Here is a 25,829-nt window from a genome sequence, read left to right as displayed (position 1 = left end):
TGCTCGGTGGCAGGGAGAGCCCGGAGCTCCGCTTTCTGGAACCGTGCTCCTGGGCTCCAGGCGAGACCCTGAAGGCTTTCCTGCCGACAGAGAGTGTAAACGTCACCACGTGGATTTGGGACACCTCTTTTGTTTTTGTTTTTTTTTTGCTTTTAGCTCTTTTCTGGCTGAGTGATGCTCGGAGCATTACACATCCCAGATGAAGCGACTTTGGGGGCTGTCTTCTCTTTCTCATGCTGTAAAGAAAACTGGCGGTGCAGCTTCTCAGAGGCTCGGCTGACCAAAGCCAGAAACTGTTGAGTGGGCTGGCTCCCGAGTGTCTAGTCTTGGGATGTTTTCTTCAAAAGCTAATTTGTTTTTAACAGCGTTACTGGGGTATAACTTACATGCACTGGAACTTGAGGAGTTTTGGCAAACATATACAAATATGCAGTTCGTGGTGAGTGAGAGAGCTGGGCAGGCTTTGGCTCTCAGACCTTCTGCAACTCTCTCACTTCCGACGTCCCTGTAAATTTCCAGGTGCTCAGCGGCTCTGAGCTTCCTCATTCCTCTGAGGTCAGCCACCTCCCCGTTCTCCCCCCATGACCTGGCAGAGACTGATCTGTTTTCTGTTCTAAGGTGTTGCCTTTTCCAGAGTGTCACATAACTGGACTTGTATAGTATGTACGCTTTGGAAGCTATCTTCTTTTATTTACTGTGATATGTATGGGTTTCATCCCCCTTGTATGTCCCACCCAGTCATCCCTTTTAATTGCTGAGTAGTTTCCATTTTATGGACGGCCAGCAGTTTGTTTATCCACCTAACAGTTGAAGGGCATTTGGGTTGTTTCCAGTGTTTGGCAATTTTGAAAAAAATCTTCTATGAACATTTATGTTCAGATTAGGTAAGTATCTAGGGGTGGGATTGTTGGGAAATATGGTAAATGCATATTTCACTGTGTAAGAAACTGGCAGACTTTCCCCAAGCAGCAGTACAATTTTGCAGTCCTACCTGCAGTGAATGAGAGTTTCAGGTGATCTGTGGCTTCACCTGGAGTTTGTATTTTCAATTAGAAAAACAATTTTAGTCATTTTATACTTGTATTTCATTTGTGATTTTATCTTGCATTTCCCTAATGGCTAGCAGTGTTGAACATCTTTTCATGTGCTTATTTGCCACCCACATATCTTCTTCTGGCCATGTCTATTCAGATCTTTTGCCTCCATTTTTATTATTGGGTTGTTTGCTTTTTTTTCATTGAGTGTTGAGAGTGAGTTCTTTATGTACTCTAGATACAAATGATTTACCAGATATGTGTTTTGCAATTTTTTTTTTCCTACCGTGGCTCGTCTTTTCATTCTCTTAACATTGTATTTTGAAAAGCAGAAGTTTTAATTTTGATGAAGTCCAATTTACTGATTTTTCTTTTCTAAATTGTGCTTTTCATGTCATAGCTAAGAGTTCTATGCCTAATTCAAAGTTTTAAAGATTTTCCCCTATGTTTTATTCTAGAAACTTGATGGTTTTATGGTTCCCATTGATGTCCAGGACCCATTTTGAGTGGATTTTTTATATGTAGTTCAGTGTGTGGAGTGAGGTTCATTTTTTGGTTTTGCATGTGGATGTCTAGCTGTTCCTGCACCATTTGTTGAAAAGACTGTCCTTTCTGCATTTCATTTCTTCTCGCATTTTTCATAACCAACTGACCGTATTTGTGTTGGGCTGTTTCTGGACTCAGTAGATCTTCTGTTGATCTCTGTACCTTTCCTTCCACCAATATTGAACGTCCTTGATTACTGGAGCTTTGAACACAGATTATGTGTGACCTCTACTTTTATTCTTCGTTTTCAACATTGTTTTGAGCTATCCTAGATCTTTTGCCCTTCCAAATAAACATTAGACTCAACTTGTCAATTTCTGCAGCAATCCTGGTGAGATTGATTGGGATTATACTGATCGAGAGATCAGGGAGAATCTACATGTTAACAATATTGAATTTGATATACCACGGACATACTCTATCTCTTCATTTATTTAGGTCTGTGATTTTTTATTTATTTATTTATTTTTTGCGTTATGTGGGCCTCTCACTGTTGTGGCATCTCCCGTTGCGGAGCACAGGCTCCGGACGTGCAGGCTCAGCGGCCATGGCTCACGGGCCCAGCCGCTCCGCGGCATGTGGGATCTTCCCCGACCAGGGCACAAACCCGTGTCCCATGCATGGGCAGGCAGACTCTCAACCATTGAGCCACCAGGGAAGCCCTAGGTCTGTGATTTTTTTTTTTTTTTTTCGGTATGTGGGCCTCTCACTGTTGTGGCCTCTCCTGTTGCAGAGCACAGGCTCTGGACACGCAGGCTCAGCGGCCATGGCTCACGGGCCCAGCCGCTCTGCGGCATGTGGGATCTTCCCGGACCGGGGCATGAACCCGTGTCCCCTGCATTGGCAGGTGGACTCTCAACCACTGCGCCACCAGGGAAGCCCGGTCTGTGATTTTTTAATCAATGGTTTTTAGCATTCAGCATATAGATCTTGCACATATTTTGTTAGATTTATGCATTAGTGTTTGTTTTTGGAGCTATTGTACATGACATTTTAAATTTTAATTTCCAATTGTTTGTTACAAATATATAGAAAAACAATTGATTTTTATATTTTGACCTCAATCCTGAGATCTTGGTAAACTCATTAGCTCAAGCTTTTTGTAGATTCTTTGGGATTTTCTACTTAGACAGTCATATTGTCTGTGAATTAAGACCATATTATTTCTTCCTTTCCTAACCATATGTCTTTATTTCTCATTCTTACTTTATTGCACTGGCTAGTGCCTCTAGTATGATATTGAATGGGAGCGGAGAAGGCAGACCTGCCTGACTTCTTCCTGATCTTAAGGGGAAAACATTCAGACTTTTATTACTAAGTGTGATGTTAGCTGTGTGTATGTGTATGTATATGTTTACGTTCATTTATATGTAATGTTTCTGTATATATGTTTGTATTGATCTATATCTATATATATCTGTTATAGTGGTCATTTATCAGATTGAGAAAACTACTTTGTATTCCTAATTTGCTGAGAGATTTACCGTGAATGGATGCTGGATTTTGTCAAATGGTTTTTCTGCATCTGTTGAGACAAACATGTCATTTCCTTTTTTTTTGTGTGTGGCACGCGGGCCTCTCACTGTTGTGGCCTCTCCCGTTGCGGAGCACAGGCTCTGGACGCGCAGGCTCAGTGGCCATGTCTTACGGGCCCAGCCACTCTGTGGCATGTGGGATCTTCCCAGACTGGGGCATGAACCCATGTCCCCTACATCAGCAGGCGGACTTTCAACCACTGTGCCACCAGGGAAGCCCCTCATTTCCTTTTTTAGTCTGTTGAGATGTGGAGTTGAGTTGATTGATTTTCAAATGTTGAACTAGATTTGACTTCCTGGGATAAACCCCACTTGTTCATCATGTATTACATTTACTTACATGTAGCTGGATTCAATGTGTTAATATTTTATGAAGGAACCTTGTGTTTGTTTTCAAGAGGCTTAACCATTTGCAGTTTTCTTTACTCATAATGTCTTTGTTTGGTTTTGATATCAGGCCTCATAAAGGTCCCCCAGTGATGTTTTTCTCATGATCAGACTGGAGTTATGGGGTTCTGGAAAGAATACCACAGGGGTGGAGAGCTCTTCTTGTCACAGGGGATATCCATGTGACATCCCTAATGAAATTAACCTTCATTACTTGTTTACTTTATTGTTTATCAGAATTCTTTATTGTAGACTTTCTCTTTATCCCTTTCCCTACTCTATTTGTAGAAAGCAAGTCACTAAAGCCTCCAAAAGGAGGTGGGGTGAGAATTAACCATTGTCTCCAGTAGGGGGGGATCTTGATCTGTATGTATCTGTTCTTTGGAATTCTCCTGTAAGGAATATTTGTTTATTATCTCCAATTTATTTATTTCTTCAACCATTTATTCACATAATTATGGACTCCTGTGTGTATATTTTCTACTCTCGTTTATAATCCAATATTATGTTACTTATTTTATTGTTCCAATTTTTTCCCCTTCCTCTATATTGCCCCTCCCCCCATCTCTCTTCCCACTGGTAACCACTAGTTTGTTTTCTATATCTGTGAGTCTGCTTCTTTTTTGTTTTATTCACTAGTTTGTTGTATTTTTTAGATTCCACACATAAGTGATATCATACAGTATTTGTCTTTCTCTGCCTGAATTATTTCACTTAGCACAATGTCCTCCAAGTCCATCCATGTTGCTGCAAATGGCAAAATTTCATTCTTTTTTATGTCTGAGTAGTATTCCAGTGTGTGTGTGTGTGTGTGTGTGTGTGTGTGTGTGTGTTTGTGTGTGTGTGTATGTATGTACATCTTCTTTATCCATTCATCTGTTGATGGACATTTAGGTTGTTTCCATACCTTGGCAATTGTAAATAATGCTGCTGTGAACATTGGGGTGCATGTGTCTTTTCAAATTAGAGTTTTTGTTTTTTTCAGATATATACCCAGGAGTGGAATTGCTGGGTCATATGGTAGTTCTGTTTTTAGTTTTTTGAGAAACCTCTGTACTGCATCAATTAACACTCCCACCAACAGTGCACGAGGGCTTCCTTTTCTCCACATCCTCACCAACACTTGTTATTTGTTGTCTTTTTGATGATGGCCATTCTGACAGGTGTGAGGCGAGATCTCACTGTGATTTTGATTTGCATTTCCGTGATGATGAGTGATGTTGAGCATCTTTTCATGTGTCTGTTGGCAGTTGTTCCTGTTTTGGTCATTGGTGTTCTTTCATCTTGGCTCCTGTGTCCCTTTGGCATGTCCCTTTGAAATGTTTTGTTATTTTAAGAACTTCCTTTGTTTCTATTACTACAAGTTTCTCCAGGCTCATCGTGCACTTTCTCTGCCATGGAATCAGCCATTTATCTAAGGAGCCTTGGTGGTATGCTCTCACACTCGCCTACACTCACCAAAACTTTTGGCTGAAATCCTCTTACACCTTTGGTTGGCGGTCTTTTCCTCCCGTGCTCTGCCCCAGGGAAGCTAGCGCTCTGCCCTGCCTCTTCTTGGAGGAGTCTGTCTGCCCTTAGATTCCAGGCTAGTTGGTTGCCCTATGATCCCAACTCTCTGATGAGTTCAGGAAGGTTATAATTTTCTAGATTATCTGGCTTTTTCATGTTGTTAGGATGGGTGTGATTCTCTTTGTAGCTCTTTACATTCCAAGGTGAAGCTGGGTCATTTTTGTTATGGGAAATGTTTGGGAGGACAAGATGGTGGTAGAAAACTTGGAATGACCCTTGGGAATCAGTGTGAACTGGGTCCATAAGTCTTGGTCTCCAGCTTGGCCACTGAACCACCCTGAGTTAAGAGTTCAACAGAGAAGGACTGGACCCTGAAGCCTGACTAGGGGAGCTTATCTGGTCCATGGTGATCTGTGGGCTTTCTTGATCTTGGTCTGGACTCCCAGGCCAGGCCACAGTAAGGCTGTCCCTGGCTGGACCAAGGAGAGGTGGGTGGCCTTCCAGCACAGGCTGTGTGGTTTGGCACATCATTGTTGAGTGCGTTATAATCTCCAGTGGGCTAACCTTTGTTGCAAACATCAGTTCTCAGGGTCTAGTTGTAGCTGAGTGTTCCAGTCCTGAGGGCTCTTGTTTATATTCAGAGAAAAAAGTATCAGCTGCTAACACTGATGGTTTCTATTTCAGGAAGACAATTCACGAATGTCTTTTAAGAAAAAGTTTCCCTTAAGGCACAACACAAATATAAAAGGTGTGTCATGTAGATGCTGAAGAAATAGAAATGTATATATTTTGTAATAATTCAGCCATGGGTGAGGATACATGTAAGATCAATTATAAACAGCTAGTCAAATTTGTCTCCTGAAATACAGTTAAAATATGCATAGAACATTTGATAGAGAAAAGGTCTTATTTCCTGCCCCCCATAAAACCCCATAATAATACCACCACCAAATTAGAAATTCCTTTCCTAAATTTTTCCATAACTATTTATTTATAATCACAGTTGTTTAGATTTGTAGTTTTAAAAGCGGTTTACAAAGGGTTTTTTGGTGTAGCATATTACCCATGAGGATTAGGAAAATGATATATTACAGTATTAAATGACACAGTGCGTTGCAAACTGTAAAAATGGACATGTTAACCATTTGTCTTTTTATTACATAAGTTGGCTATTTTACAGATGAGGAAACTGAGGCATAGAGAGGGTGAGCATCCTTCCCAAGGTCACAGGGTGATTTCCTACATTACTGAGCTTGTGACGTTGGCCAGAACTCACTCCAGGGTGTGTCTTTCCATCTCAGGGCCTTGAACTGTGGCTCAGATCTCTGTCAATAACCTGTATGCTCTTTGGACGTAGCTTAGTCCTCCAAAGCACCTGCAGCCCTCTGTTCTTTGAAGTCTGGTGATCACAGTCCTGTGAGATAGTCGTGTCCCGTAAGATTAGCTGGTGGTAAGGATTATCTAACACTGTGTGGCTGTCTCCCCTCTCTTCTTCTGTGGGCTCTATGTGTGAGGACCTGCGACTGTTCCCCTTGAAGAAAGCAGAGGAGGAGTGTTGGCCATGGGAGAGGCTGAAGGCGTCCCTGGTAGCTTGGACGGAGGTAGATGAGCCCCGACTCCCTAGTCCTGTGGGCAGGGGATCACCCATCACATCTCAATAGCTGACTTCTGTTAGCATTTATACGTGATTAAAATTAGATTAAACCAACCCCAAGGGGAGCCTTGAAGGGAAAAGAGATCTGAAAGAACATCTCTAAAGTTTCCTTTGGAAGAGGTGAGCACGGGCATCTTTTTGGACCCCAGGAAGTAGAGCTACCAGGAGCCGGGAAGGATGGCATCTGGGGACCAGCGAGGCTGGGTCAGGGGAGGGTCGGTCGCTTTCAGGCTCCAAGAGGGTAGAGAGTTCTTTGTGTGACGCGACCTTTCATGCTGTTTTTCATCTCTGGCTTGGGAGGAAAGATCCAGGAAGACGGGCTTCCTCGGACCCACCCTGCGTTATGACATTTTGGGTTTCAATTTTAAAGTTGAATTACAATTGTCAGTGTCCCACAGTCAAAATCTTTCAACAACAATTTCCATTGAATGTGAGGGAAATAGAATTTCCATTGAATTTCGGGAGAATGTGTACCTTTTGATTTTCTACTCTTCTTGGTAACTTAAGAGAAAACTCACCATCTATAAATGCCAGTAAGATGATCAGAGATTTTTTTGTTTTCAAGAAAAGAGGTTTAAAAAGTAGACCCCCAGGTATTTAAACATGAAGGTGGTGTTTGCTCCCAGCCACTTGAGCCCCAGGTCGCCACCTACTGACCAGAAATAAACCTGCTGGGGGTCACACATAAGTCTGACATGCGTGTCTGTTCGGTTTAGGGTGTGGTCTAAACCCCCTGCTTCTCTTTTCCTTTTTGTTATTTGATTTTTTGGTATTTGATTTCCCTTTTGTTATTTGCTCTTGAGGTGACAGTTCACCCCAGAGAGCAATCTCCGAGGGCAGAGCCGACCTTCCCTTTCAGCCTCTCTGTGCCCTTCCCTGCAGTCAAGGTCCTGAGTACTTAAAAAATCCCATTAAGTGCTGTCGGCTTTTATTGAGCCTTAAGTATATAAAACATATATTGAACCATCTGCTGTAACAATAATTTAAAAACACGCACGGATTCCACAGTTCCTCCATAGACATTTCCTTCTGAATTTTATTTTCATTTTAGCACCCTTGCCAGGTGACAATCCTCATTTCACAGGGGAGGAAACAGAAGGATTACCCGTCTTGTCCTTGGTGGCAGAGGTGACTGAAGAAACAGCAGAAACTCAAGCAAAACCAGCTCTCTTCCCTCTCTCCCCTGTTGCCAGCGAGGCACTGTGCTGGCGCTGGGCGTCAGGGTCAGCTCGGCTGTGGCCCTGGAAGCGTGGGCTTGCGGCGGGTTCGACAGTTAACGCCGGCGCTTGAGCGCCTGGTGAGCGGGCTGTGAGTGATGTCAGGACCCCTCTGGTTTTTTCCCCAAGTGGCCAGGCTGCCTTCGGCTCTACCGGACAGCTCTGAGGTTCAGTTACAGCCTCCAAGGCCTCCGGGCGGTGTTTCACTCAAGCACGTTACCCCGAGCTGTTGGAGTTAAGCAGCCAATCCGAGGCTGCCGGAAGCTGTGGCCCAACACAAACATTTATCTGGTGGAAGGGGATGAGCCTATTTCACACCTGCTTAAAACGTGTTACCTTCCCTACTGAGTACTCATGGCTGTTAGCAGCCATCCATCCTATCAACTTCTACAGGATCAGGTGCTTAAAAAATCTCAGAATTCTTAGCAGGAGCAACACTGTTTCCAAAACACTGCGGTATCTTATGTTTTGTGAGAGTTTGCAAGTTTCATTTTTCTAGGAGAATGAGGCAGTTTTAAGTCCCTGAAGTTTAATTCAAGTCCGTAATACTTTTTTTTTCCTCACTGGGAATAATTTTTGGCGGTGTTCTAGTGCAGTTATTTTTGTTTGTTTTTGGGAATTGGGAAGTGGAGGGATACTCAAAGAGAAGGAACCAAAGAATCAGAAAAACAAATCAATTTTTTTTCCACTGTGATTTCCACCTGCTTTTCTTTGCTTCAGAGCGTTTTTCATTCACAGCTCCAGGGGCAAAATCCCAGGAACAGCCTGATGCTGCCCAGTGCCCAGCCTGCCTGGCTGATAAATCCCTTTTTGCAGTGTAGACACAAGTAGGTCTCCTGGCCGTTTGATTCCCCTGGGTGCTGTGAGCCCAAGAACCATGAACTATAGCTTGACCAGGCCAGATGCTCATTCTAAAAGACCTCATTAGAGGTCTCTCTCTCTCTCTCTCTTTTTTTTTTTGGCTATGATTTTAGTCAATCTGACAACTTAGGAATTGTTAAAAATGAATTTTTAACACTTTTTTATGGTCATAAATTAGCTTGGCTCTCTGATGACCTGTTATTGTCATTCAAAGAGCTGCTAACAGCTGGTGATGATTTGGGTCCAGGAGGCAAGACAGGAGCCTCTCGAGAGCGGGGAACACAGACCCAGTGGTGGCCTGGCCTTTCTGCTCAACCTGTTTTTAGTTCAAAGCACATCATGGCTTTGCGGTGAGTTTCCTGAGTGCTGTCTGTTTTGACAGCCTCTTTTTCTTTCTTTTTTTTTTTTTTTGGCCGTACGCGGGCCTCTCACTGTTGTGGCCTCTCCCGTTGCGGAGCACAGGCTCCGGACGCGCAGGCTCAGCGGCCATGGCTCACGGGCCCAGCCGCTCCGCGGCATGTGGGATCTTCCCGGACCGGGGCACGAACCTGTGTCCCCTGCATCAGCAGACGGACTCCCAACCACTGTGCCACCAGGGAAGCCCTGACAGCTTCTTTTGACCCGTGATAACAGTTCGTTCTAACAAAATGAATCATGAGGGTTTATTTTTTAATTCTCATTTTATTTAAACCTTTGGGTAAAGCCGGGAGACTGACTCGCCTGAGCCAGGCTTCTGCTCATCTCCCTGCTGTTGGTATGGTTTTCACCAGAGTGGCCCTGAGCAGAGTGGTGACTCTGGGTCTCAGGGCCCTCAGCCCTCCCCATCTCCCCCGCCAAGGGAATCTTTCCCCCTTCGCTTCTCTTCCTGTCAGGCGGCCAGTGGGTAAAGCCTCTGCTCTTGGGAGTTGTTACCAGTTCTTTACATCCCGCAGTGAGATGAAGCCAGTGACTCAGCTTCCCTTGTAAATGGAAGCCACCTTTTCTCTGAGGAAGTTGACTGTTAGTAAGTAGGTGTGGGAGACCGTAACTGAGTTCTAAATCCAGATGCTCTGACAGTCACACCATGTAGGCTTGTGAGAGCCTCCCTGCTCTGTAGGTCAGGATGTTAGCCATGCAGGAAATTAGTCCACTGAATATGCATCTTGTTACCCCCAAGGATGAGGAAAACTGAAAGAAAACCAAACAGTTACTGTTGGCTTGGTGGTCCGGGCCCTGGTCTCGCGCTGTGAGTGCTCACACATCCATCAGCACGTCTGAATGCGTCTGTGCACCCTCACAGGTATGCGGTAGGCAGTCACTAGCTAGTTGGTGTTTCTTTTGATTGTGTAAATTATGAGTGCTGTTATCTGAGAGGCTCGTGTTTTGGCAAGTCCCTTTAGAGATATTCTGTGATCCTCGACTTAGATGTAAAATAATGCTTGGGTTTGCCACATGGGACAAAGCAGAGTAAGAACTGAGCCTGCATCCCACGGCTACTAATAGCCCTGGACCTGCTGCGTCAACCCAGACCGGGTGCAGGGCCCAGAGGCTCATTGATAAGAGGAGGTGGTGGAGTCAGATGCTCCTGTAGGTTCTGAGTCGCGCTGAATCTGTGAAACCCACTTGGGGTCTGCTCTTCCCGTTATCTTTTCTGGACTGATTAGTGTGAGCGGAGAGCTGCCCATCCCTCTGTGCTGTCGCCCGTGCTGAGGCTGGGCAGAGAGTCTGGGAGGTCCACCTTGGGGATAGCAGCCATGGGGACGAAAGCTCAGTGGTCACTCGGGCTGATGGTGGGACTGACTTTAATTTGCTGGAGGTTGTTTGAGTTTTGAATCCAGAGTCTTTGCCTTTAGACAGAATGAGTTCCAAATAATTCTAGAGAAAAGTGTTCACGTACTTTTTTTTCCTTGGATTATTTCCTTACTACTGAAACACAAGTCGTTTATGATCATCTAAAACCTCTCTCTCTTTCTTGTGCTAGTGGAGCTAACTCATTTCCTGTGTAGCATTTGATCTATATGAAGCGCCTCTCCAGTCTTCTAGGCTAAACAATCTTAGCCTGATTAAATGACCTTTTGAGTTTTATAAACATTGTTTCTTAGTGATTATAAAACAAGTTAGATTTACACCGCAGCTTTCCTCTTTAGAGGTTGAAGACGACGTGCTGTATTCATAGGGTGCATGAAGAGGGGTCATTTCCTTTGCCTTCCTGGTAGCCAGAGGGCGTGTGGGCTTTCTCCTGTTTGTAGACAGCCCTCCTCCAAAACGGTCCTGGAGAAGCTGTCATAGGATAAATTAAAATTGCTGGGAAGATGCTAATATATAATTATTTAAAAATTGTTTTAAAAATATTTTAGAATCGAAAAGAAGCAAAAAGGAGGAACTGAGCATTAAAATGAACCTTAATAGTTTAACTATTTATAATAGTTAAACTAATAGTTTAACTATTAGTTTAACTCACCCATAACAGTTTAACTTACCCATGTGTGCCGTGGACAGTGTAGTAGACCCAGGGCTCTAGGGACACGTACCAGCCTCACCCCGTTATCTGTGGTGTCCAAAGCTAGTCATTTCACCTCTCTGAACGTTATTTCTCTCATCTTCAGATTCGACAGCACGTGTTGTGATGCTAGATGAGAAAAGTAGTCTGAAAGTCTGTTGAAAACTCTAGAACTGTATACAAACGCAAGGTACTTCTTTGTTCTCCACTTCGCTCTTTTGAAACATCCCAGGTCCTCCACATCTGTTTTACTGTGTTGTGTAGTGGAATCTTGGCTGGGGGAGGGCCCTTCTCTGTGTGTGCTGCACCTTCATCACTGCCCCACTTTAATTTCCAGCCATTTCTGTTCGCCTGATTTTTAAAAAAAAATATTTATTTAATTTATTTATTTTTGGCTGCATTGGGTCGTTGTTGCTACGCACAGGCTTTCTCTAGTTGTGGCGAGCCGGGGCTACTCTTCGTTGTGGAGCACGGGCTCTAGGTGCGTGGGCTTCAGTAGTTGTGGCACGTGGGCTTCAGTAGTTGTGGCTCACGGGCTCTAGAGCACAGGCTCAGTAGTTGTAGCGCACGGGCTTAGTTGCTCCATGGCATGTGGGATCTTCCCGGACCAGGCCTTGAGCCCAATCCCCTGCGTTGGCAGGCGGATTTTTAACCATTGTGCCACCAGGGGATTCCTGCTTACCTGATTTTGGCTCGTCCTCTAGTTGGCATTTTACTGTTACTCTGCGCTAAACAAGTGTTCAGCTTGAAACATCTGCCAACATTGAATGGTCCAAGAACACATCTTATCTGCTTTTACCATATACTTTTGTTGCATTTCTGGGCAAATTTTATAGGAATAGTACCTGTAGCATAGTGAGTTCTCATTTCTTTCAAATGAGTCTCTGATATGTTTTTATCAATATGAATAAAAGAAGGGTAAATAGCTTACAACATGATTGAAATTTAGACTAGGGAAGGACCTTAAAGACCCAGTAGCCAATCTCTCCTTTACAATTTTTCTTCTTTTGGGATTCTAGTCCCACTAATATTAATACACAGTGTGACTGTGAACATGACTTATTTGAAGCCTTATCTGAATCTTATTTTTTCATGTGCAAAATAAAAGGTAAGCACAAGGTCATTGGTTTTCAGTCTTTGAAAGAAGACATCAGAAAACTTTATAGTAGAGAAAGCTGACAGGCACCACCTACCCGAGTGATCAAGGTTCCTATCACCAGTGATAAAGTGATGTTGATATAATATACCTCTTGGTGTGATGCAGTGAGAGGGCTCTGGTGTTACTCCCCCAAATCCATAACTCCAGTCCAAAATGAGAAAGTATCAGCTACACCGGAATTGGGGGACATTCTCCAAAATACCCAACCAGCACTCTTCAGAAGTGTCAAGTCATGAGAAATAAAGACTGAGAAACTGTCACAGTTTGGAGGAGATTAGGAGAGAATATGAATTAAGTGCAAGGTGCTATCTTGAATTGGATCCTGGAGCAGAAAAAGGACATTAGTGGAAAAACTAGTGAAATCCAAATAAGTCAGTTAAATAGTATTGTCCGAATGTTAGTTTCAGTTTTTACAAATGTACCATTGTTATGTAAGATGTTCACAGCAGGGGAATCTGGGTGAACAGTGTATTGGAACGCTCTGCACTATCTTTGCAACATTCCTGTAAATCTAAAATTGTTTTAAAACAAAAAGGTAAAAGAAACACCAGAACTTCTTTTTCCCCAGGTGGAAAGAGAAAAAAGGAACTGTTTGGTGGAAGAGGATGTGGGCGGGTTGAAATCCACAAATTCAGCCTCTTCCCTTTGCTTCTTGCTGACGTTCTCCCACTGGTCTCTGAGACATCTCTGAGGAGGGCTCCAGGGCACACAGTGGGAATACAGTTTATTGACCAACCTCTTAAGGGCCTTTCAGCTTAAAAAACTATGGCTCCGAGCCTTCCAAGGAGTAATATTTGAGCAGTAATAGAACTCAATCAAGTTAAATTTTTCTGATCGACTGACCCTTGGGTTTGATAACATGGAAGTCATTTGCAGCATTAACAATAGATTATTCCTATAGAAAGATAACCTCGAAGCCGGATAGGAGTTAATCCAAAAAATGGGAGGAGTGGAAATGGAGATGTCCAGCACAGGCAACACTTGCTGGGTGTTCAGGCTGGAAAGGGCAGCACAGACTGGGGCAGTAGGTAGAGGTGGACACGTGGTCAAGGTTGGATCCCTTTTTTAAAGGTAGTGGGTGTTCCAGCACGTTTGTCCTGATCTAAAGGGGAACACACTGCTGGTGCAGGAGAGAGAAGGGATAATTGCCAGGAGGATGTGCTTGGGTAGGTAAGAGACGTGAAATCAGTGTACAGTTTAGAAATAGGACAGTCTATCCAGAGTGATGTGCAAAGTAACAGAGTGTATGGATACAGATGCTGGTGGCTTGAGAAGTGCAGGGGCGGGAGCCTGTGGGAGGTCTGTCTGATCGCTTCCGTCTTCACACATAGACACAAGGTCATCAGCTGTGAATGCAGAGGGAGGGAGTGGAGTTTTGAAGAGAAAGATCATGAGACAGCTGCTTGGAAGAGTGAGCTACTGAATGGACCCAGGGATCATATTAGGGTTATGCTGTAAAGCTAAGGGATCCTGGGAAGTTAGTGATCATGAATCAAAGGAATGAGTCCGGTGATGGACCGTAATCTCTGGGTGGGATGAGGAAGGAAGCATGCACAAGGTGGGAGAGGGCCAGAGGGATGGCGGCAGGGTAGGTGGGGCGGGGCGGGTGGTGACCAGGTAGAGGAATCGGAGTTGGGGCAGTAAAGGGAGAGAGAGGGCTGTAAGGACTGGAGGGTGAAGCTGAGAGGGGTTAGCATTCTTGGTAAGGACAAGGTCTAGGGTGTGATCGTGGGAGTGGGTAGAGTGCAGTATCCTTGGATGAGAAGCCGTGATTGGAAGGTGGCCACTGAGCTCCCCCAGGATGATGACAGGGGTTATGGCAGAGGGAGACACGGGAACCACGAGCTAGGGTGGCCCAGAAGAGGAGGGCGTGGCTACTCCAAGGACAGGGAGTGGGCGGTAGAGAGGCTGCGGGGTTTTAGGGCTGAGGAAGGGATAAAGCCTGGAAATGCCCACTTCCAAGCACATGAAGAGTGAGTGAGCAGCCTTCGCTCAAGAGGGCTACTGGGGAGATGGTGTCCTCAGGCGGGTGTGACTTGGGTAACCTCTCCTGTAGGGCACTTTGAAGTACGCATAACTCCGAACCAGCAATCTACATCTAGGAGTTTATCTTGAGGCTATAATATCAGAGATAAATGCTGGTTTTATACTCCAGACTTCATTTAGGTTACAACTTACAGCAAGTGGTGGGTCTATGACTTAAATTTATTTCCATTTGGGGAGGTGCTATTCTCTATTTTCCAAATTTTCTATGATGAGCAGCACATTTGAATACAGAAAATTAGAATTATTTTAAGAATAAAAAAACTACACTGGTTGCAGGAGAACTCATTAGGTTAATCTGTGATTCTAGGACTCCGGTTGGGATCTTCAAACCACTGTCAAAGATTTTGTGAATTCAAACTACTTTTTGATTTGATATGTAATCCCCTGAAAGGACTTGGTCTTTGCTGATTTATCTAAAAACATGCCTAGCTCACAGAGAAATCAGATGCCTACATAATTGTTACCAAATACAAAAATTAAATGCTATCTAACTTTGGGTTTCTGACTTTCACAAAGTAATTACACCTTAAACCAAAACGCTGGATTTGTTTTCACGAATTTGAGCCTGACATCTTAATTCATAACTAGCAGCTGCTGTAGATTCTGACAGTCACAAAAATAAGTGACAGTGAGGACGAGGTTTCAAAGCAAGTATTGAGTACAGTACTCAACAATATGCTCAAATCACATTATACTTCAAAATGGGCAAAGGCAGTGGTTTTTCTGATGTCATCCAGCTGTTGTGATTCTTGGTGGCTTCTGACCTCCCACGATTGTCATCTAAACCAGTCTTCTCCTGAAACTGTGAGTTCTTGTTGGTTTTTTCTCCGATCCAGCTTTCAGTTCCTCCAGCTGCTGCTGCTGGCAGTCTAATCTCTCCAATCAACTCTGCTAACAGCTTCTCGCGTTTCTTCTTCTGTGACTGGCAGCCCCCCGCCCCCCAGCTTCTCTTGCTTGTCCTTTTCGTCTCACTTGCCAACATAACGGGTCTTCAGAACAGCTTCAGTCTAGTTATTTGGCTCCTGGGTTCGTTTTAACTGAAGTGCATTTTAACAAAAGTATTTCTGTGTTAATTATGTCAGTGGAAACGACACACGCATGTGCTTAGGAGCATATATCTGCAATAGAACAGCTATTTTCATGCCATGTTGGTGAATCGGCAGAGACTCCCACAAGCTTTAAAAGACCTGAAATCAAAGCAGAATTGTCAGATAAGAGGTGAAATGGGTGGATCTGCAGAAGTTTTATTGCGTTATTTATGTTGTGCTTGTGTGTACTAGTGTCTTGTATCTTGCAAGTACTGATGTAAATTACACATTTCTAGGTTTAGTAGTTTTCATTGTAGGCTGAATATTATATTTTCACTGCTCTTCAGTGTTGAGGTTTTTGACGAGCAGCTGCCATGGAAACTGAGCAACATTTTCTGGTTGTTGGTGGGGTTCACCCAACACCTGCACTTTACAGTTTGCTGGTCAAACTGGAGAGCCCCCGTTACCTATTAAACCTTGTCATGCAGCAAAGGAAATGCCACAATATTCCCCCGACTTCGCACTGGGAAACTGAATGAGGGAGGAGTTTAAAAAAAAGCTTAACTAAAATATGCTTTTTTTTCTTAGAGGAGGAAAAACAAGAAGATCAAAATTCTGTTGCCCCATAATCTCAGAGACTAACTGGCATAATGTTGGCCTGACTTCCTGTGTAATAAATGCAGGACCATACTTTTACCAAAATGGCCCTAAATGCTGTCTGCACTCCTCAACGTGCTGACATTCTGCTAATTCTTTTAGCTGTAGATCTCACATCACAATCTCATGGTATGTAAACCCTTTGGTCAGTGTATTAATATTAATATCTGGGTTTTTCTTTCTTTTTTGTTAGCATCTCTCAAGAACCTCAGCAAGAATAAGAAAGTGGTTCCGTTTCCTGGTAAGAGAGCAATTGTCATGACCGTTTATGGGGTGTGTGTGAGACAGGCACACGCCTGCTGTGCTCACTCTGTCCTTGTCAGTTACCCCCGAAAACGTGTGCAGCGCCTCCACTGGGCCACCACCGGAACTTCCATTTTGGGGGCAGATGGCTACACGGACTGTCTGGCTTTGACCTTTCATAACTGTGCCCTGACCTCTTCAAACCCTCTTGTGTGGCACTGTTTTTAGGTGGGTTGACAAAGGAAGATTTTTACTCAGCACAGGTGACACTGTCCGTCAGCTAGCAGTTCAGTCCAGGCAGAATTTGCATTGTTCAACTATACAAGTATTTTAAGATTTTACTGCATTTGTCTTTATTAACATTTTGTAAGAAAAAAGGGGAGAAGAGAAAAAAAAAACCCTTGAACTTGGGGTAAGAAGGTGCAGGTTTCAGACAGGAGACTTCAGACAAATATGGTAATTCTTAGGTGCCTTGAAGTGACACATTTTTAGCCATATTTAGGGGCTTATTGGATTATGGGTTCAATTCTGAAAGGAAACAATACAGAACAAGTATACAATGCCAGAGACATCTCATCGGCCGTTGCATTTAAAAGGCAAAGTGAACTCAGGGATGTTTGAAATACACTTTATTACATACCAATGCAGCAATATATTATTTTATATTAATGTTTAATGCAATTTTATATTAAATAGTAGGGTGCTCTGTTATTCATATAAACACACTTTAATATCTTAATACCATTTTTAATTTTGCACAGTCTAATTTTGTATGTCTTTAGCGATGCTTCATGTGTGGGACTAGGGACTGCTGGTCCATTTATTATTTATTCCCTTTGTTTCATTTATCGGACATTTTCTGAGTACCTTCCACGTGCCAGGCTGAGCTGGGTGCTTGGGAAACAAAGATGAGTAAGGCACAGCCCCTGCCCTCAAGCAGCTCGAGGTCTAGTAGGCGAGACAGACTAAGCAGAGGGTCAGCCTGCGTGTGGAGGGAGCCTGTAGGAGGCGCTAGGCCGGCACGTGAGCCGTGAGCAGCTTCAGATCTTCCTGGGGGTTTGCAAAGGCAGTTTCAACCCCTCTTTTGCCTCTCACCATCTCGGCCTTTCATTTTCATATAATCATATAATACCTTGTGACAGTTCTCAGTTTTTCTTCTATAATCCCCTTTTTGGGCTCTTGAAACTTTTTGTGATAATAATAAGTGTCATACCACGTGCACAGCTTGCCTTCTGTATTGATGGATTCAACCGACGGCAGATCAACAATATTTGAAAAGACATTCCAGAAATTTCCGAAAAGAAAAACTTTAATCTGCCACGTGCAGATGACTATTCACATAGTATCTAACCGTATCTACAACTGTTCACGTAGCATTTACATTGTCTTAGGTATCATAAGTAGTCTAGAGGTGATTTCACGTTTACAGGAGAATGTGCCTAGGCTGTATGCAAACACTACGTCATTTTATATAAAGCACTTGCTATCCGTGGGGCTCCCGGAACCGGTACCCGCAGACAGTGAGGGACAACTGTGCATCAGTGTTTACAGTCCACCATAATCCTGCATTTCTGAAGATCCACACTTTCACCCGTATTTTTTGAGAAAGAAATAACTGAAACCCAGGAAGGGAAGGTGATTTGTCCAGGATTATTCTGAAAGTAGGTAGGGGAGCCAGGGCTCAAGTGTCATTTTACCGTTCTTTAAAAATGAAACAAAATGGTGTGGAGCTGCCGACGCTGAGCTCGGCCTTGATTGTGGAGAGAATACATAGGAGTTAGACTCAGCTTTGCTGTTCTCAAGAAGCTTGTTTCTCTCGGGGCTGGGACCCAGGTGTGTAAACGGACGGAGGTGTGTATTGGATACCCTGGAAGTGTCCCGAAGAGAGAATGGCTGAGTGTCCGGGGCCAGGAGAGCGGCTGCAGGGGATGATAGAAGGTGTTACAAAGGAGAGGGTTGCTCAAATGACTCGTGCCTTCACAACTCGGGAGGAGCTTGCCAAGGAGGCAGTGCTGAGAAGGGATGCGGGGCGAGGGGTCTGCATGTGCAAATGTGTGGAAGAGCGATGGCACGTTGGGGGGTGAGGCTGGAACAAAAAACGAGTGTCAGGGAACAGTGCGAGGGGAAGATGGAGACACAGATGAGGCTTGGCGCCCAAGGTCTGCGGTATCAGTGACAGGAGGTGAGGCCAAGTTGTCGTAAAGGTGTCCACCCCAAGTCTCATTGACTCGACACAATAAATGTTTATTTCTCGACCACACAAAGGCTGCTTCGGGGTGGAGGCTGTCCTGGGTGTCTCCCCTCCCAGCAGTGACTCAGGGATCTGGATCCTTTGTGATGCTGCCGTCTTCCAGAGGAGAGGAGAGACAGGAGGTTCCATCAGACACTTAGCAGCTCAGCCCAGAGGAGGACTTCACGTCCACAGCCCTGTGGTCGGGCGAGACATTTGGCCCTGCCTGGGTGCTAGTTGGCTGGGAGCTGTCTGGCAGCTCGACACTAGGGCAGGGGGCACAGTCCTGGTCTGCTTGTCATCACTGCCACGCCCTTGTGTGTCACTCTAAAGGTTTGGTCTTTATCCTGTAGATAATGTTAAAGCAGGGAGATGATGTGATCAAACTTATGTTTTAAAATCATCACTCTGACAGCGGGAGGGGGAAGGGAGAGGTAAGAGCGTTACATGCACCCGCCATTCCACCTATTAGATGGTGGCATCGGGGCCATGGCAGTAGCTTTCTGGAAGTAGACTCAATTGACCAGACTTAGCCGCAAAAGGGACGTGAGAGATGAGGAGGAAATTGGAGCTGGGGTTTCTGGATTGGGGTCTGGTGTTACTCCTGAGAACAAGAGGAAGAGCAGATTTGGAGTGAAGGGAAGAACCTTGTCTCAGGTTCTGTGAAGCTGCAGCTGAGGATGTCTTTCCATGTGTTGTTTCAAACAGCGGTGTTTTCAGTTTTTAGGAGTATCCTCTGATTTCCTACAACAGATGGCATTTATCTCTGTAGGAATCGCGGTGGCATTGGCGAACATGGTTTGGCTGGTGGAAGGTCCATAAGTACATGAATCTTCCTGCACTTGGTGGGTTGTTCTTCATCTTGTTGGTGCCTCTGCTGGAAAACAGTGGCTCTGGATTCTCCTGCACTGATTCTTTCTTATTTTAATAAAAGTGCCCTCCCTACCTCAGTGACTCATAGAAAAAGTTTCCAGTGGTTTTTAAATATGTAAACAACGAATGGACTGTATTTCTAAATGAGAGTAAAAGTGATAAGACAAGTAAAAGCACATCGTAAGTGTAATATCCTATGTGAAAGCTATTTTATTAATATTATTACTGTCATTTTGAAATCAATGATACAGTAGCATGCTTATCATTTTATGATTTATTTCACCTGGTTTAGATGGCTACTATGTTTATTGGTGATTTTGGTTTATTTTGTTTTCTGAAAACAAGAAAAAGAACCATATGATATTCTAGAGGAAAAAAATACACCTGTAGTACTGGACAGCCCAGTAAAAATAGAAGACCAAAGAGAACCACCAGTGGGACAGCAATCACAGGAAGAGTCATCACCAAGACAACCGGAAGTAAAACTTGACAAACAAGAATTGCTGAAACGGTCATACTTGGGACAGTCATCTGATGGACAGATACCTGAGAAGCAAGAATCATTTGAACAGCCATCCCTGGGACAAGCATCCCAAGAACAGATACCTGATAAACAAGGACCCCCTGCACAGCCGCCCTTGGGAGAAGCATCTCAAAAACAGATACCTGACAAACAAGGACCCCCTGCACAGCCATCCTTGGGAGAAGCATCCCAAGAACAGATACCTGACAAACAAGGACCCCCTGCACAGCCATCCTGGGGACAAGCATCTCAAAAACAGATGACTCAGGGAGAACACAAAGAACAACAAGTACCATGAAAACACAATATCAGCCATGGTTGTGAAGAACAACAGTCTGAAGCTAGAAAGGATCATAAGGCAAATGAAAATGAAATTAAGCCGTTTTTTCTCGTTATGCTGAAGAGGTAATGCTAGTAGAATATTAAGATGAATGAATTTCATATTTTGGTGGCCAGACATAAAGTTTTAAAACAATGATTGAGGCTAAATGTACCTGGAATTCCTTCTTCTGTTCCCTGAGTGTAAAGCTGGAAGTGGAGGGGTGTGGTTGATGAGATTTCATGGACATTGTCACGGGACCCAGATCTTCCCTGTTTCTTAGAACATCACCCGTATCTGGCATTCCAGAGTGACTCAGCCATCCTGAAAATTATACGTATTTACATAGTTATCTGTAACTAATTATTCCTATTTAAAAGTGAATTAAGACATAATTATTATACATATTATATATAAATCCACACACAAACACATCTACTTTATATATACATATACATACACATACGTGTCAGAAATAGACAGTAGAACCGCAGGGAATGGTGCATTTTTGGTGATGAAGAGAATGGACTTTCAAGTCAGACTACACAAGTGTGTGAACTAGGTCTGTGTCTCATCCATAAACTGGAGCTAATAATAATGCGTAACTCATAGGTTGTTGGGATAGTTGAAAGTGGTAATGTTTATTGCTGGATACACGTGAGGCACAAAAAAAAGTTGACTATACTGTTATTTCATTTTGGTGGTGGCCTTTTTTCCATTAAATGAGGGACGACAAGCAGATTATTCTACCCAGAACTCAGAACTTCTGCTAATATTATTGCCAGATTTGACTCTTAGAGGGTTAACTGTTAAGCTTCTTGACTGCCAGAACAAAGATGGCAACAAAGATTTCAGGATTGTCAAGGTCTAGTTAAAATCATACCCGTTCTTCACCATCTGCTAATTAGTAATACAGTGTTGGCATATGTGGAAGGAGGAAGGAACGCTATTATTTCACCATATTTATGGTTTCTTAATTTATTGTTAGACTTGACCGTAGCATTTGTTACCCCTTACGGAGGACACTGTAATCCAATGGAAACCGTCTCCATCTTGTCTTTAGATTTTTTTCAGTTAATTAATACATTTCTGGGGGAGAACCCATCAATTTTGATCTGGTTCCATTCTTACAACGTGTTTTGGTGCGTGAAAAGGCATTTAGAACTGCATTTCTCATTCTTTCTGCCTGAGCCCTCTGTTCCAGTGTCTGATGCGTGTTATTGTGGGAAAAGGATGGATTCTGGGTAAGAACCTCCGGTCTAGTCCAGATGTCACCCTTTATTGACCCAACAGTCTTGAGCATTTACTGGATATGGTGTCTTCTGTAAAATGAGAAGTGTAATATTGGAGGTGGGAGCAAATCCAGAGATCACGGTGTTTACAGCAGACATTGTACCATGAGGTCACCATAGGGGTTAGTTAGTAGGCCCAAAGGCACATGTGACCTGCGGCTTATAGATAACAGGGCAGGACTTGGACTCATGCTTTTCTTTCTTCCTTTCAAATTTACTTTTTTAGTTCCAAATCCACTAAAATACTTAACCTGCCTCAGTATGGAATTATTGTGTGACAAATGAAATTAAACTCTCTAAAAGTCGTAGTAATATTCTGGTGTAAGATAGATTCTTTTTATTTTAATGGATACATAAATACTGCTTCATTTAAAATATTGCATCTAGATGATACCCACATTTGGGGCCTAATTTTAGAGTCATCTGGTTTCTGGGGGATGGATTACGTATCAGTACGTAATACTGAATCACTCCCTTAGGGGTTAATTCAGTATTAGTCAAACAAAAAAATTCAGATTCAAGCAATGCCAAAGCATCTCAGCACATTTAACGACAGGAGCTGGGGGTTGGGAGCGGAGAAGGGGCAGGTGGGACAGAAAGGGGCCTCTTCAGATCAACTGAAATAAGGTGATCACTAACCCTGAACTAATTTCAACATCATTTCAAAATAAATTTTCAAGGTTGTTTTCTGCATCAGTGCCTTCCTGGCAGCAGACTGCTGCCTGGAAGCGTTGTGATTAGTTTTTATCTAATACTGTAGATCCTGGACTCTCAACATGACAGAGATTGTGGCCCAGAAAATCGCCCGGAATCCAGACTTTACAGAAATACCAGCTCTTGTGAGAACTGGGAGTAGGATGTGGCCAGATCACAGCTTTTAGGAAGTTTTTCCTCCAACCGGCTTTTTTATGTTTTTCAGATGGCCTGGGAGTGGAAATCAATAACTTTAAAAAGTCACCCTTATATCCACTTGAAGTCAATCTTTCTTCCATCCTGGTGCTTCCATCTCACATATGGACAGTTTAACAGCAAGAAAATCATGTCTGGCGTGAAGCCGAGGTCCCAAGCACTAGGGTCTCCTCAAAAGCTAAAGATGAGGGTTTTCCAGTGGATTCCATATTGTTCTGATTCCTTTTCTTGGTGATATTTCTTTTTAGTAAACATTTGAAAGAGTGAAATGTGGTTCTTTATAATTAAGTCACACAAAGATTGTTCAGAAAACCAGAAGGGTTTGGAATAACCTGTGCACATTTGCCCTAATGACTTTTTTTTCTTGGAATGTGTATTGGAAGGTATGGTTTTATTTTTATGCAACTTGGAAGTTCTCACAAAGAGGTACCTAGAACCTCTTGTGTGTGAGGTTCAAAGTATGAAAATATGTTACCTAATGAATGATTAAATCCAAACGAAAAGAAAAAAAAATACCAAGGCCACCTGGGAAATGGATTTTAAATTCTATTTGCTTATTTTTATGAGAAAATACCCACGTGGCTAAGTGCAAAGATTTAACAGTTTTCTTTAGCAAAGATCTTAATGTTAGCAAATAATGTATGCTTTCAAATCACTCTGTTCAGAGTTTGGGGATTGTTTTGCTGAGTACACATATAGCTGTTATATGTATTTTGTTTGCATTTTGGTCATATTTAAAGAAGTCGTAGGCTGTTTACCTTTGCATTTTGGTAAAAAAGATCATGTGCTATCAACAAGGTTAAATTTTCACAATTAGAGACTTAAATATCTTCATCTCCAAGATACTGGGCATGTTCGTGTTAAGAATGTAAACATATTTTCTGTAATAAATATTGATAAAATAGTTACAATCATTGGCAGCAGGTTCGACAGTGTCAACTTCTTATATTTATGCTTAGAATGCTTTAGAGGTTGGTCTGTATGACAGTGTGTCAGAACCTCTTGGGGTATACAAGAAAAAGTGAGAAAGTAAGCAGAAGAGGAGAGTTTAAGAAATACCCTGAGAAAACCATAATTCAGAAAGAGTCATGTACCGAAATGTTCATTGCAGCTCTATTTACAATAGCCAGGAGATGGAAGCAACCTAAGTGTCCATCATCGGATGAATGGATAAAGAAGGTGTGGCACATATATACGACGGAATATTACTCAGCCATAAAAATAAATGAAACTGAGTTATTTGTAGTGAGGTGCATGGACCTAGAGTCCTTTATACAGAGTGAAGTAAGTCAGAAAGAGGAAAACAAATACCGTATGCTAGCACATATATATGGAATCTAAGGGAAAAAAAAAGGTCATGAAGAACCTAGGGGTAAGACGGGAATAAAGACACAGACCTACTAGAGAATGGACTTGAGGATATGGGCAGGGGGAAGGGTAAGCTGTGACAAAGTGAGAGAGTGGCATGGACATATATAAACTATCAAACGTAAAATAGATAGCTAGTGGGAAGCAGCCGCATAGCACAGGGAGATCAGCTCGGTGCTTTGTGACCACCTAAAGGGCTGGGATGGGAGCGTGGGAGGGAGGGAGACACAAGAGGGAAGAGATATGGGAACATATGTGTATGTATAACTGATTCACTTTGTTATAAAGCAGAAACTAACACACCATTGTAAAGCAATTATACTCCAATAAAGATGTTAAAAAAAAAAAAAAAGAATGTCTACTGAGCCTTCTGAACCGAGTAGTGGAAACCAGAAGGAAAATGAACAGTGGAAACATATTTCCCTTTTACAGGAAAAAAATATGGCAAAAGAAACGATTTCTGATTCCATTGAGGTAGCACAGTTTACTTTGTACATGAGGAGTTGCTTTTTTCTTACACTTTTAAGGTTCTCTCTTTGCCTTTGGCTTTTGATAGTTCAATTATGATGTGTCTAGGTGCATAACTCTTTGAGTTTACCCACCTTGGAGTTTGTTGAGTTTAGTGTTCAGCTACTACTTGGACGGAGATTCTCTTAAACACCTTGATTCAATAAATCCCCATATTGGTACATATTCATGTGTGTTAATTGCATTCCTAAAATTATACTTATTTAATACCATGTCCCTGGAATTTTTCAAAAAATATCTGCTTTTAATATGGTGTAATTATTGTAAATTTCTTATAAAATTTCCTTTAATATTCTTCAAAGTAGTATTTTGTGGTTAATAAATTTGAAATTTCTGACACCTCCAATTTAATCTTCTCTATATACTGTTATATTTTTAATTCAGAAAATACTCTCTCTAGAGGTGCTGAGGGACCTGGTAATCTCATAGCAAGTTTTGCTAAGGTGAAAATTCTCAATGCTATTTTAAAAATATTAAAATTGTAAATATTTCAGGCAAATATTTTTGTAGTTATTGTCTGTTGCTTCCACTCAGGATGTCTTTTGTTGACAAGCATTTTTACAAAACAACTCAGCAAAGGGTTGTTTCTATTGATGATTCTTTTAACATTTTGTTAAATTTATATGCTGCAAAATCACAGAGGCTCTTAATTTTATGTTATTGTGATAAAAATACAAATTAATCCAATTAAAAATAGGTTCTTCATAAACTTCCTACCAGTTGAGATACTTCCAGGCAAAATTATAGAATTTCCAAATCAAGTCGTCCACTTGAACTCTCATCATTCAATATGTTGAATGCCTCCTTTGCTTTTTCTTGTTTTTTTTTTTTTCTTTTTTTTGGCTGTGCAGCGTGGCATGGCCTGTGGGATCTTAGTTCCCTGACCAGGGATCTTATCAAACCTGTGCCCCCTGCATTGGAAGTGTGGAGTCTTAACCACTGGACCGCCAGGGAAGTCCCGTCCTTTGCTTTTTTTTAGGATACATTTCAATGCCCTGCTGGTTTTAAGCTTTTCCCCCCAAAATTGCAAACTTGCAATTCTATAAAATATAGTTGCAGTTGTATATTTGGCTCTATTTGTTGGATAATCTGATCAAAGCTTACAAATGATTTGGAACAGACAATAACCAAAATTTAGAAAAATTTGAGAAATGTTTACTCCACTATGGATTAGAAAGAAGGTAACAAAACATGTTTTGTGTGCAGTGCAGATCAAGAGTACTGGAGACCGTGGGTGAATGCTGGGGCTCTTATCTGTGGAAAATGCATGAGTTTGAAGCACAGACGTTGTGTAGGTGACCCTGGCTTCAAGCTTCTGCTTGCTTCCTGGATCTCGGATGTGTCTGGGTAGGGTGAGAAGTGGCCCATCTTCCCTCATTCTGAAATAGGCAGCTCCCTTTAGTTGGCTCCCTGGCCATTTCCTGCAGCCCTT

The 25,829-nt window shown here is 42.7% G+C and overlaps 1 protein-coding gene across 1 annotated transcript in view; it reads left to right on the top strand.

Annotated features, from left to right (window-relative positions):
* Positions 1-24,061, top strand: part of DCDC2C (doublecortin domain containing 2C) — a 111,608-nt gene extending 87,547 nt beyond the window's left edge. Inside the window, 2 exon segments of the mRNA XM_060309242.1 lie at positions 16,306-16,353; positions 22,512-24,061. Of these exon segments, the coding sequence (XP_060165225.1) occupies positions 16,306-16,353; positions 22,512-22,736 (273 nt within the window). The 3' untranslated portion in view covers positions 22,737-24,061.
* Positions 24,062-25,829: the final 1,768 nt, after the last annotated feature.

The sequence above is a fragment of the Globicephala melas genome, chromosome 12, assembly GCF_963455315.2.
Source record: "Globicephala melas chromosome 12, mGloMel1.2, whole genome shotgun sequence".
NCBI classification, from domain to species: Eukaryota; Metazoa; Chordata; class Mammalia; order Artiodactyla; family Delphinidae; genus Globicephala; species Globicephala melas.
This window is presented reverse-complemented; position numbering and strand designations above follow the sequence as displayed.